The 12,835-nt window shown below is 34.4% G+C and overlaps 1 protein-coding gene across 3 annotated transcripts in view; it reads left to right on the top strand.

Moving 5' to 3' along the window:
- Nucleotides 1–12,835, top strand: part of GXYLT1 (glucoside xylosyltransferase 1) — a 50,789-nt gene that overhangs the window by 26,290 nt on the left and 11,664 nt on the right. For all 3 annotated transcript variants that reach the window (XM_038577326.1, XM_038577325.1, XM_038577327.1), the window contains 3 exons: nt 1,247–1,498; nt 11,509–11,632; nt 11,959–12,131. In XM_038577326.1, the coding sequence (XP_038433254.1) occupies nt 1,247–1,498; nt 11,509–11,632; nt 11,959–12,131 (549 nt within the window). The remainder of the gene's footprint in view (nt 1–1,246; nt 1,499–11,508; nt 11,633–11,958; nt 12,132–12,835) is intronic.

Here is a 12,835-nt window from a genome sequence, read left to right as displayed (position 1 = left end):
TTTGAAATAGATTGATGAAAACAACTAATGTAAGTTCTACCAATTCCTTCCTCCTCCAAAAGGAACCATAGAAAAAATACTGACATAGTTATTACTTAACCTTTTGTCTGATCTCCAGTTGACCAGGGCTCCTGAGAGTGAACAGTATTTTCCAAGTCTGCTAATGATGTAATAATCTATAAACACACATTGTTTCATGGTACAGAAACAGCATGTTGATAAATAAGAATTTCCCTCACTCTTCTGCTCCCCAAAGAGAGAGAGACATAAAGACATACTCATACATAGCCTATAATCAGAGTCTTTGAACAAGTGAATCTTCCCTACTCAGGCTCTGCAGTCAAACCATCACATTTTTTCCCACATGGTGGGAGGAATGGGGTGATTGCAGCCTTGTAGCTGCTCATTAAGGTGATGACTTAACCTTAGCAGAAGGAGGAGGCAACATCTTTGAAAAGGAGTAGAACAAGGATCAAACTCTTCTCTTTATATTCTTAACTGAAAAGATTTAGGTTAATCTAATAATTGAGTTGTGATACATGCAGTAAACTTAAATTTGCAGGAGTTGGGGGTCTAAATTTCGTGGGTAAGGCAGAAATAAACAGTTTTCCTCAAAAAACCCTTACAGAGGACACATTTAATCTCTCTCAGAAAGTAATAACATAGCCAGTCCATCTTTCAAGATGTTGTCTTGTCTTCACCCTTGCTAAGTGTGTGCACATTTACTTTGATTTGTTGGAGACAGTAAGCATGGAAGTAAAACTGGACTCCAGAGCAAGGTGGTCTGGGTTCCAATTTTGCCTGTGTTTACTAGTGGATACCAAAGTGTTAGAGAGGTGCCAGCTGTTAGTGTCACAGGCCAAAGGAATAAATTCAGAAGATCTTTGTATTGGTTTATTTCTGTATTTGTTTTAGGAAATTAAGATTCAGGATATAAATTCAGCTAAGTTAATGTTATTTTCCATTTGAAAAACATTTCCTCTAATCTTTAAGGACATTGCTTTTTTTTTTTTTTTTAATATTTCTAGTTGTTAGTGTTTAGGTTTTTGTTCTGATTTGTTTTTATACCTTTTGTTCTTTGAAAGTTAATACAAAGATTAGCGTAATATCTCTGTATAATACCCTTGTAAAAAAAGATTTAAGAAAAATTACTTAAAAAAACTAATGTAAATTAGCTTATCTCATAGGATTTCTTTTACAACTAAATTAGAATTATAATGGATGTTTCAAATATTTCTTCTCATAGTTAATCCTGAAAGAAGTTGACTCATTATTGTATGTCGACACTGATATCCTTTTTTTACGGCCTGTCGATGATATTTGGTCTTTACTAAAGAAATTTAATTCCACACAAATTGCTGCAATGGCACCAGAACATGAAGAGCCTCGAATAGGATGGTATAATCGTTTTGCAAGACATCCATATTATGGAAAAACTGGAGTAAACTCTGGAGTTATGTTGATGAACATGACTAGAATGAGAAGGAAGTATTTCAAGGTAAGTCACTGATACAGGTAGTTGGTTAACGTTTCTCTATTTTCCTTCCACAAATTGTTTGGTTCTCAATTTAGCTTTGTTTTGGTAAGAACTAGATTAGTCTATTTAGAATTTTTCCACTTAGAATAATTGAGGAAAAGTATGTTTTTAATATTCTGCTTATTGGAGCATTATGGTAGATCAAGCCAGATGTCATTATAATGAAGTACAATGTACAAAGTAGTGAGCATCATCTTTCTAGATTGTTATTCTAGGTATTAGTTGTCATTGTGTAGTTGTGCGACTGTAGAACATCCTGGGGGAACACAGAGATGTGAAAAGCTTAAGACTCTCTGGACCTGTTGGCCTGGTTTAAGACTCTGTGACTTACTAAGTTTTGAATATCTCTGGGCTTTCGTTTTCTCATCTGTGAGATGAGGATGGTAGATAACATGACCTGTATCATAGGACTTTTATAAGGATTGAATTAGAACAGTGGCTAACACATAAATGTGAGCTGTTTGAAGCTATTGGGAATTAGCTTAAATTCCTGGTGCGCCTGGGTGGCTTAGTCAGTTAAGTGTCTGCCTTCATCTCTGGTCATGATTTCATGGACCTGGGATCCAGCCAGCCCTGTGTTGGGTTCCCTGCTCAGGGAGGAGCCGGCTTTTCCCTTTTCCTCTGCCTCTCTCTCCCACTTGGGTTCTCTTTCTCTCCCTCTCTCAAATAAATAAATAAAATCTTTCAAAAAAAAATTCTTTCATGTTTCTTATCTCGCAAATTGTGGGTCAATGGAAGAATCAGGCTGTTTAGATTCTGTGTGCATTCTGAATGCAGGAGTATGCTGTATTGTTTACCAATTTTATGTTGATGAGTTTTGTTTCATTGTAGTTTGTAGACACTAGAGTCAAACTGTCTTTATGTTTAACCTTTCCACCTGTGCATTTATTTAACCACTAGCCACTTAACTTTAAATGTCAGTTCTCTCAACTGAAAAATAGATGATGAATGGACTTACATAGGTTGTCAGTTTAAAGGAGATCTGTTTAAAATACTTACTTAGTACATCTTTTCAACAAATGATGCTGGGAAAACTGGACCACTTTCTCATACCATACACAAAAATAAACTCAAAATGGATTAAAGACCTAAATGTGAGACCTGAAACCATAAAAATCCTAGAGGAGAGCACAAGCAGTAATTTCTCTGACATCAGCTGTAACAGCATTTTTCTAGATAAGTCTCCTGAGGCAAGGAAAACAAAAGCAGAAATAAACTCTTGAGACTATATCAAAATAAAAACCTGCGCAGCAAAGGAAACCATCAACAAAACTAAAAGACAACCTACTGAATGGAAGAAGATACTTGCCAATGACATATACGATAGTTAGTATCCAAAATATATACTTATGCAACTCAACATCTAAAAAACAATTCAATTAAAAAATATGGGCAGAAAACATGGACATTGTTCCAAAGTAGATATTCAGATGGCCAACAGACACATGAAAAGATGTTCAACATCACTCATTGTCAGGGAAATGCAAATCTAAGCAACAAAGATACCACTTCATACCTGTCTGAATGGCTAAAATCAACAACACAAAAAATAAGTGTTGGTAAGAATGGAGAAAAAGGAATCCTTATATAGTGTTGGTGGGAATGCATACTGGTGCAGCCACTATGGAAAACAGGATGAAGTTCCCCCAATGAATGGATAAAGAAGACATGGTGTGTATGTGTACACGTATACACACAGTGAAATATTAGTCATAAAAAGGAATGGAACCTTGTCATTTGCAATAACACGGGTGGATCTAGAGAGTATAATGCTAAGTGAAATAAGTCAGAGAAAGACAAATACTATATGATTTCACTTATTTCTAAGTGAAATAACCGGGAACCCAGTTATTTTTATATATTTGCATATTTCTGGAATTTAAGAAACAAATGAACAAAGAAAAAAGAAACCAAGAAACACTCTTAACTATAGAGAACAAACTGATGGTTATCGGAGGGGTGGTGGGTGGAGGGATGGGTGAAATAGGTGATGGGTATTAAAAAGTACACTTCCCATGATGAGCACTGGGTAATGTATAGAATTGTTGAATCACTATATTGAATACTTGAAACTAATACAACATTGTATGGTATAATATTATACTGGAATTAAAATATAAAATATAAAGTGCTTCATGCAGCGCATGACACATAGTAAGCACTTAAATATTAGCTAAAAACAGTGATTTCTGAAACACTTACATAGACTTGCTGTTTATCCCTTTACATCTAGTTAGGGCCATATTGAACATTAAGGGATATTACATCTTCTATGATATGAGAATACATGTTTGTGTGTATATATGGATACATATTTGTCAGATATTTTTCTTATGGCTTCTGGTAGACCAGACTTTACACCATTATTTATTCTTTTTGTGTGTCTCATTTAAATCTTGACCTCATTTAGAGTTGTTTCCTTGGCTTATCTTTGGGGTAGGCCACACTACTATTTGCAGCCATGCCCACGCATTGACATTTGTCTTAGGATTGTTTGTACTCATCATTCTTACTTTCTGTAGATCTAGTAAACCTAGTTTTTTGTTTTTTGTTTTTTTTTTTTTAGCCTTCTCATATTCTGAACCTTTTTGAAATCTTGATTTAACTTTAATTTTGTCTCCTACAGTTGAATGCATTAATGAGGTTAGTGTAATCTGTGCTCTTGCTTAACAGTAAGCATTTCTTTAACTATCCAATTTGTTAATATAACTTGAGGTTTAAAATTTCATGTACCATAAAGTTCTACTAAATAAAACAGGCATAATACCATGAATTCTTCCTTTTCTGTTTGTTAGTCTATGCACAGTAATATTATACCAGAAGATGGTGCTGTAAGATTACTTGCTAAGGAATAATGTTACTTCTCAGTATCTCTTCATTCGAAATTCATAGAATTATGAGAAGTTTACTGTTGCAGAGAACCTTAGAGATAATTTAGTAACACTAAATAACAATAGTAACACTATATTGTTTTTTAAACATTTCAAAATTACAACTCTCGTTCAAATCTATGACTATCTTTTATTATTTAAATGTCACTCTTAAAAAGTCATTCTTAAATACTTCAACAGTTTCAAAAGTAACTTTTTTACTTTTTTTGGTCATGGCATGTTCCTTAAATCAACTAGAAACCTAGATATGAGAGATGAAATCATTTCTAAACTTTTCAAACTTCTGTTTTCATCTGTGCATGATAGATTTAATGAAGAAGACTGTGAGAGGCATGGTTATACATTAATTCAGAGGTGCCGTTTACTTCACACCTACTATCCCTGTATTCCAAACAATCCTGTCCTTGCCCAGTGGGAACAACACAGATTTGCTTTGTTTTCAAATATTACTATATTTATGATTACTGAAATGTTTTTATGAAATTTAGTTTTGATTCCTTTTTTCATATGTATGTTTTTGTTTTTCCTGATTGTTTTCCAGACTATAGCAAACATTGCCTTGTTTTTTTTCCTACTAATGCAAGTTTCTGGCTCTAGTGGTATAACTGATTACGTATAGTAACTTTCTAAACTGCTTCCTACACATCTGTGAATGTTGCCCCATGGTTCCTATTTCATAAAAAGCTGTAAGACTACCCATTTAAGAGAATGGCCATATTTTAAATTCTTAATTTGCTTTGTTGTCACCCAGTCTCTACCATTCATGACAGTTCATTTCCATCCTGATGTATTTTATATATATATGTGTATATATATATATATATACACACATATATATATAAAATCTGAAATATATATATATATATATATAAAACCAAAATTGTAAAAATTCTACTTTTTTGTTGTTTCTCATTATGCTTGGTAGATAATCCTATAGTAGTGGTTAAACTATTGCTTTGTATTTTGTTACGATTGTATTTGCAGTATTGAATCCCTATTAGGTTATTTCTTAACCGTTTCTATTTATTAGGGGAAACCAAAGACTATAAATAAGGCGTCTTTAATTTTTTTTTAAGTTTTTATTACTTTTTAAGTTATCTCTACACTAAACGTGGACTCAAACCCACAACCCTGAGATCAAGAGTCACATGCTCTACTGATTAAACCAGCCAGACACCCTAAATAAGGTATCTTGAGAATCTTTTTCTTGTATATTTACTGCACCCTGTTCACATCCTGCCATATATTACTTTGTAAAGTAAGTTTTGTCTGTTTTCTCCACCTGCCGAGGGCAGGGTGTATATTTTGTACAACTTTGTATTGGGAATATTTAGAATGGGGTATGACATAAATAGCAACTTAATAGATAATTACTGGCAGAGGATAGATGAAAGTTTTAGAAACTAGACCATAGTATGTTATTTTTTTTTAAAGATTTTATATATTTATTCATGAGAGAGAGAGAGAAGCAGAGACACAGGAAGAGAGAGAAGCAGGCTCCACACAGGGAGCCCGATGTAGGACTCTATCCTGGGTCTCCAGGATCAGGCCCTGGGCTGAAGGCGGCGCTAAACCACTGAGCCACCCAGGCTGCCCCATTAGTGCATTATTAAAAGGTATTGGAAAAGAGAACATTTCCATGTCCATGAAGTAGACATGATGGTTATTTTTATATATTTGCAAAATGTATGTGGTGGAGGACTTTTATAATTTATAAGAACAGTATCCATGAGCATCTCACTAACAGATATCGAACTTTTCAGAGATAGTGCTGTTAACTAATCTTTGGGAATTGATGAGTTCCCAGTTTCTAGCATTGTTGGAACATGCTACAAATAGCCATTTATATTTATGTATAAGCTAGACTGATAATAAATATTTGTTTTCTAAAATGAAATAAACTGATTTTATTTTATTTTGTTTGAAATTAACAGATTTTAATATATGTACATTTTGCTAAGATTAGTAAATTAGAACTACATTTTTCTTTTTAAAAATTATAAAACAAGGGGTACCTGGCTGGCTCAGTCAGGGGAACATGTGGCTCTTGATCTTGGGGTTGTGAGTTTGAGCCCCATGTTGAGTGTAGAGATTACTTAAATAAACTTAAAAAATGTTTTAAATTGCAAAACAAAACCAGGCTCATAAAAATTTGTATGTAGAATTGTATGTAGAATAAAAAGAAAAGCCTCCCCTTGCATACCATGCTTCCCAGTTTCGTTTCTTTGCTCATATAATGTTATAAATTTTGCTATATATTTTTCAGACCCATTAAAAATATATTTTGAAACAGATATACATGTACATAAGCACTTCCATATAAAGTCCTTTTAATACATCTTCCATTTGCTTTTTTTACTTAGTAAATATATAACTGATCTTTATGTCAGTACATAGACTATCACATTTTTAATGTGTGTATGAAATAACTGAGAATGAATGATTTGGTTTTATTGTTTGTATGTAGTAATATGAGCATATAGTTATATGGCTGAAAATATCTCATATTTTAACTTATACTTTCTTGACTATACTACCAGTGTGGAAAATTATATTTTCATTTACTTTTTGGCCATTTCTGTTTCCTCCTTTGTGAATGACTATTTGTTTATCCCCCTTGACCATTTCTCTACTTTAAAAACATTTTCTATAATCTGAACTTTTATGTGTAATGCCTCTTTTTTTTAAAAAAATATTTTATTTATTTATTCACGAGACACACACAGAGAGGCAGAGATCTAGGCAGAGAGAGAAGCAGGCTCCATGCAGGGAGCCCCACATGGGACTTGATCCTGGGACTCCAGGATCATGTCCTGGGCTAAAGGCAGGCACCAAACCACTGAGTCACCCAGGCGTCCCACCCCTTTTCTTTAAAAAAAATTTTTTTTTAAACTTAAATTAAAAGGTAACATACTGTGTATTATTAGTTTCTGAGGTAGAATTTAGTGATTTATCAGTTGCATATAACACCCAGTGCTCATTATATTAGGTGCCCTCCTTCATGCCCATCATGCAGTTACCTCCTCACCCACCCTCCCCTCCAGAAACCTTCAGTTTATTCCTTATAGTTGAGAGTCTCTTATGGTTTTCCTCCCACTCTGTTTTTATTTTATGTTTCTTTTCCTTCCCCTGTGTTCATCTTTTTCTTAAATTTCTCCTATAAGTGAAATCATATGGTATTTGACTGACTTATTTTGCTTAGCATAATACCCTTTAGTTCCATCCACCGTGTTGCAAATGGCAGGAGTAATATTCCATCATATATGCACATGTGTGAGTACACACACACACATAGCCAATAGCTTTGGATATTGTGGACATTGCTGTTACAAACATTGGAGTACATGTGCCCCTTTGAATCCTTTGGGTGAATACCTAGTAGTGCAGTTACTGGGTTATAGGTAATTCTACTTTTAACTTTGAGGAACCTCCATACTGTTTTCCAGAGGGGCTGCACCAGTTTGCATTCCCACCAACAGGGTAAGAGGGTTCCCTTTTCTTCACATCCTTGCCAACACCTTGTTTCCTGAGTTAATTATAGCCATTTGACAGGTGTGAGGTGGTATCTCATTGTGGTTTTGATTTGTATTTCCTTGATGAGTGATATTGAACATTTTTTCATCTATCTGTTAGCCATTTGTATGTCTTCTTTGGAGAAATATCTGTTTATGTCTCTGCCCATATGTTGACTGGATTATCTGTTTTTTGCATGTTGGGTTTGATAAGTTCTTTATAGATTTTGGATATGAGCCTTTTATCTGATAATATCATTTGTGAATATCTTCTCCCATTCCATAGGTTGTCTTTTAGTTTTGCTGATTATTTCCTTTGTTGTGCAGAATGCTTTTTCAATCCTGATGAAGTCCCAGTGGTTCATTTTTGCTTTTGTTTCCCTTGCCCCTGGAGACAATGCCTAGCAGGAAGTTGCTGCAGCTGAGGTCTGAGAGTTCTCCTCTGTTTTCCTCTAGGATTTTGATGGATTCCTAGCTCACATTTAGATCTTTGATCCATTTTGAATTTATTTTTGTGTATGGTGCAAGAAAGTGGTCCAGTTTCATTCTTCTTACATGTGGCTGTCCAGTTTTCCCAGCACCATTTATTGAAGAGACTGTCTTTTTTCCATTGAATATTCTTTCCTACTGTGTTGAAGATTAGTTGACCATAGAGTGAGGGTCCATTTCTGGGTTCTCTATTCTGTTCCATTGATCTATGTGTCTTTTTTTTTTGTGCCAGTACCATACTGTCTTGATGATTACAGTTTTGTAGTACAGAAAATTGTGATGCCTCCAGCTTTGCTTTATTTCTCAACATTCCTTTGGCTGTTCAGGGTCTTTTGGACCCTGGAGTCTGGAATCGTGATGGAGTCTGGAATTGTGATGCCTCCAGCTTTGGAGTCTGGAATCGTGATGCCTCCAGCTTTGCTTTATTTCTCAACATTCCTTTGGCTGTTCAGGGTCTTTTGTGGTTTCATACAAATTTTAGAATTGTGTCTTGTATCTTCCAGTTCTGCAAAGAATGATGGTGGTATTTTGGTAGGTATTGCATTGAATGTGTAAGTTGCTTTGGGTAGTATAGACTTTTATTTTTAAAGAAAAAAAAATTTTTTTTTAGATTTATTTATTCATGAGAGACACACAGAGATAGGCAGAGACATAGGCAGGAGACATAGGCTTCCTGTGAGGAGCCTGATGTGGAACTCAATTCCAGGATCCCTGGATCACAACCTGAACCAAAGACAGATGCTTAACCACTGAGCCGCCCAGGTCGTCTCCCCCCCCCCTCCTTTTTTTTTTTTTTTTTTAAATAGATCACAAGCAAGGGGAGCAGCAGGCAGAGGGAAGAGGAGGAAACAGGTTTCCCACTGAGCAGGAAACCTGGTGCGGGGCCTGATCCCAGGACCCTGGGATCATAACCTGAGCTGAAGACAGATGCTTAAATGAGCCACCCAGGTACCCCAGTAGTATGGACATTTTAACAATATTTGTCCATGAACATGGAATGTTTTTCCATTTCTTTAAGTCTTCCTCAATTTCTTTCATCAGTGTCCTATAGTTTTTGGAATACAGATCTTTCATCTCTTTGGTTAGGTTTGTTCCTGTGTATCTTACGGGTTTTGGTACAATTGCAAACAGGATTGAGTCCTTGATTTTTCTTTCTGCTACTTCATTGTTAGTGTATAGAAATGCAACAGACTTCTGTGCGTTAATTTTATATCCCGTGACTTTGCTGAATTCCTCCATCACTTCTAGCAGTTTTTTGGTGGACTCTTTTGAATTTTCTACACAGACTAAGTTTGACTTTTTTTGTAATGGCTCTTTTCTAGACTCATTTCTTAAGAGTTTTCATTGGTTGTCTTGGATATTCTAGGTTATATAATTAGCATATAATACTAGTGTTATTGCTTCTTTTCCAGTTTTTTGGTAGTAGGACTTTTTCTTTAACTTATAAAGGTGATTTTTCTCTCTTTGATTTTTTTCCCCTAAGACTGTACTAGACCGTGTAATTTTATCTTTCATTGATACTTTTCTTTGAATAGGTATACTTCTTTTATATATATTTATATATTTGAATGGAATGAGTCCAGTGAAGATCTGAACATGGCACGGGACAACGGGTCCGCCAGCTCTGTCTATGGAATATGTTGCTAGTCTTTGTCCTTGTACAATTCAGTTGCCTTTTCAGATTCTGAGAACATTTAGTTAACATGCTAATAGACTTATTTCAGAGTTGTCAGTTCAGTAAAGTATTTTCTTACTATTTCCTTAAGTAAAACTTCTTTCAGTCATTTTCCAGATTGTTTTGGGGGAATTTCTGATTATTTTATAATTACTGTGTTTACTATGTTCTGAGAAACTTCACACAAGGGTAATACAATTATATTAGATAATACTTAGTTTAAATATATATAGCTTTTTCCCCTAGGAACTCTTACTTGTCTTTCTTAAAGGATAGGTTGTTTATACCCCCATTATGTTTATTATATATCCTAGAATAGCTTATAACAATGTCTTTCATTGTATATGAAGGATCAATTTTGTTTTTTAAATCTACAGTTTTTCATGAGTCAATACTTTGTAAAAAGGACGTATGTATAAGTTACTAGAAAAATATTAGATAGTTCTGTTGAGTTGCTATAAAGGTTTCCCAATATTACTCTTGATTTGTGTATGTAATATTGTGAAGGATTTAAAAAAATTCACTGATATGCAGACTGCACTTTGAGGAATATTGAGTTAAATCTAAAGTACTTAAAAGAGTCAAATGGATTGAAAAGTCTTAGTATTCAGGTCCACAACTTCCCACTCACATTCATAAGATCCAGAGCCCTCTTTCAACTCTGTTGTTTCTTTGGGTATTTGATTTTGTGTTTTAAAATAATGAGCTCTGAGGACAACCCTCTCAGGTCTTCTCCTTCTTTGGGAGCGTTGTACTATTTCCAATAAACTTTGCTTTGCTGCCCACAAAAACAAAACAACACTCTCCCCACCCCAAAACCAGTGAGCTGTGAGCAGCTTTATAGAGGCTGAAAAGGCATCTGATGAATTTCACTATCTGTTTTTGATTTATCAGTTTCAAATCAAGCTCTTCGAAATGTCAGTTATAAAAGATTAGCAAATCAGTCTAAGAATTATAGTGATCCTGATAACAGTAATAGCTAACACTGAATATGTGCCATGTGCCAAGTACTGTCCAAATGTATTTTTTTTATATGTTAAAAGTTGAACCCACAACAACTCTGTGACACAGACATAGGCACCCAAACTGTCTGCATTTTAGGATGAGGTCACAGTCACAGTACTTTAAAAAATCACCTGCTTTCTCTTTCCCATTCTTTCCTGACTTATTAATTTTATCAATTCTGCATGCAGCTTCAGATATAACTTCTTTTATTATCATCCCTATTCCCAAATGGACAGCCCTAGTCACATTTAGGTTTACATTAGAGTCACTTGGTTTTATAACAGAAGAAGTTTGCATTTCTTGTTGCTCTGTAATGCTAAGGGAAGAATGGGGAACTGTCATTTTGCTGTCATATTAAACATGAAAGCCTGAGGATCTTCTTAATGTATTTACCAACAGAATGACATGACAACTGTACGGCTGCGATGGGGAGATATGCTTATGCCATTGCTTAAAAAATACAAACTAAACATCACATGGGGGGATCAAGATCTGTTGAATATCATCTTTTTTCATAATCCAGGTAATCATTTAAATTCCTTTTATTCTTTGCATTTGTAAAAAAAAAATCATTGATAATATATAGTCAAAATGAAGAAATGCATTTATTTTGGCCTATATTAATGATTATCACTGTTTATGTTTAAGACAGAGTAAAACTTTTCATTTTTTAATTTTTAAACTTTTCTTAATACTATTTTTGCAGAAAGGGATCTAAATGCCAAACATATTTTTCACTATTTTAAATCTTTTCCTGTAAGAGCTGTTTTTTAAACTGAAAGTTTTACAGAATTTTAATTCTGTAGAATTAGGGTTATTTGCTTCATTATTTTATTTTTCTTCACATAGAAAGCCTTTTCGTTTTTCCATGTCAATGGAATTATCGACCAGATCATTGTATATATGGAAGCAATTGCCAGGAAGCAGAAGAAGAAGGAATCTTTATTCTTCATGGGAACAGAGGTGTTTACCATGATGATAAGCAACCAGCATTTAGAGCTATTTATGAAGCACTGAGAAATGTAAGAATGTGTTTTTTTGGTTTTTTTTTTTAACTTTTTATGTTGAAATTCTTACAAACTTAGAGAATTTGCAAGAATATACAAAGCAGTTCCATATCCTTTACTCATGTTCATTAATTATTAACATTTACTTCATTTGCTTTATCATTGTTTCTTTTCCAATATAGACATGTTTTATTCTGAACCATTTGAATGTAAGTTGCACACATCATGCTCTTTTGCTCCTTAAAGACTTTAGTGTGTTTTCACTAAGAACAGGACATTGTCTTATTAACCACAGTATAGGTATCAAACTCAGGAAATGTAATATTGATATAATACTCTCCTGCGTCTTTATTCTATTTCGATGTAGAACAGTTTCTCAGTTTTTGTCTTTTATGACATTGATATTTTTGGAGAATAGAGGCTCTTTTATCTTTTTTCTTATTAGAATGTTCTTCATATTGGCTTGTCTGATGTTTCCTTATGGTTAGGTTTGGGGTATCCCCACTATAAGCAAGGTAAGGTTCTCAGGGTATCACTTTCACAGTCAACCTTTGTCTACCTGCCTTTAATTGGTGATACTGCTTTTGATCATTCACTCAAAATGTTCAATTTCTCCACTATGTAGTAGTTTTTCCTCTTCTAAGCAGTCTGTGGGGAGACTCTTTAAAATCTTGTAAATAGGGGGATCCCTGGGTGGCTCAGCGGTTTAGCGCTTGCCT

This window comes from Canis lupus, chromosome 27, assembly GCF_011100685.1.
Source record: "Canis lupus familiaris isolate Mischka breed German Shepherd chromosome 27, alternate assembly UU_Cfam_GSD_1.0, whole genome shotgun sequence".
Taxonomy (NCBI): Eukaryota; Metazoa; Chordata; class Mammalia; order Carnivora; family Canidae; genus Canis; species Canis lupus.
The sequence above is the reverse complement of the archived record's forward strand: the minus strand, read 5'-3'. Positions and strand labels throughout refer to the sequence as shown.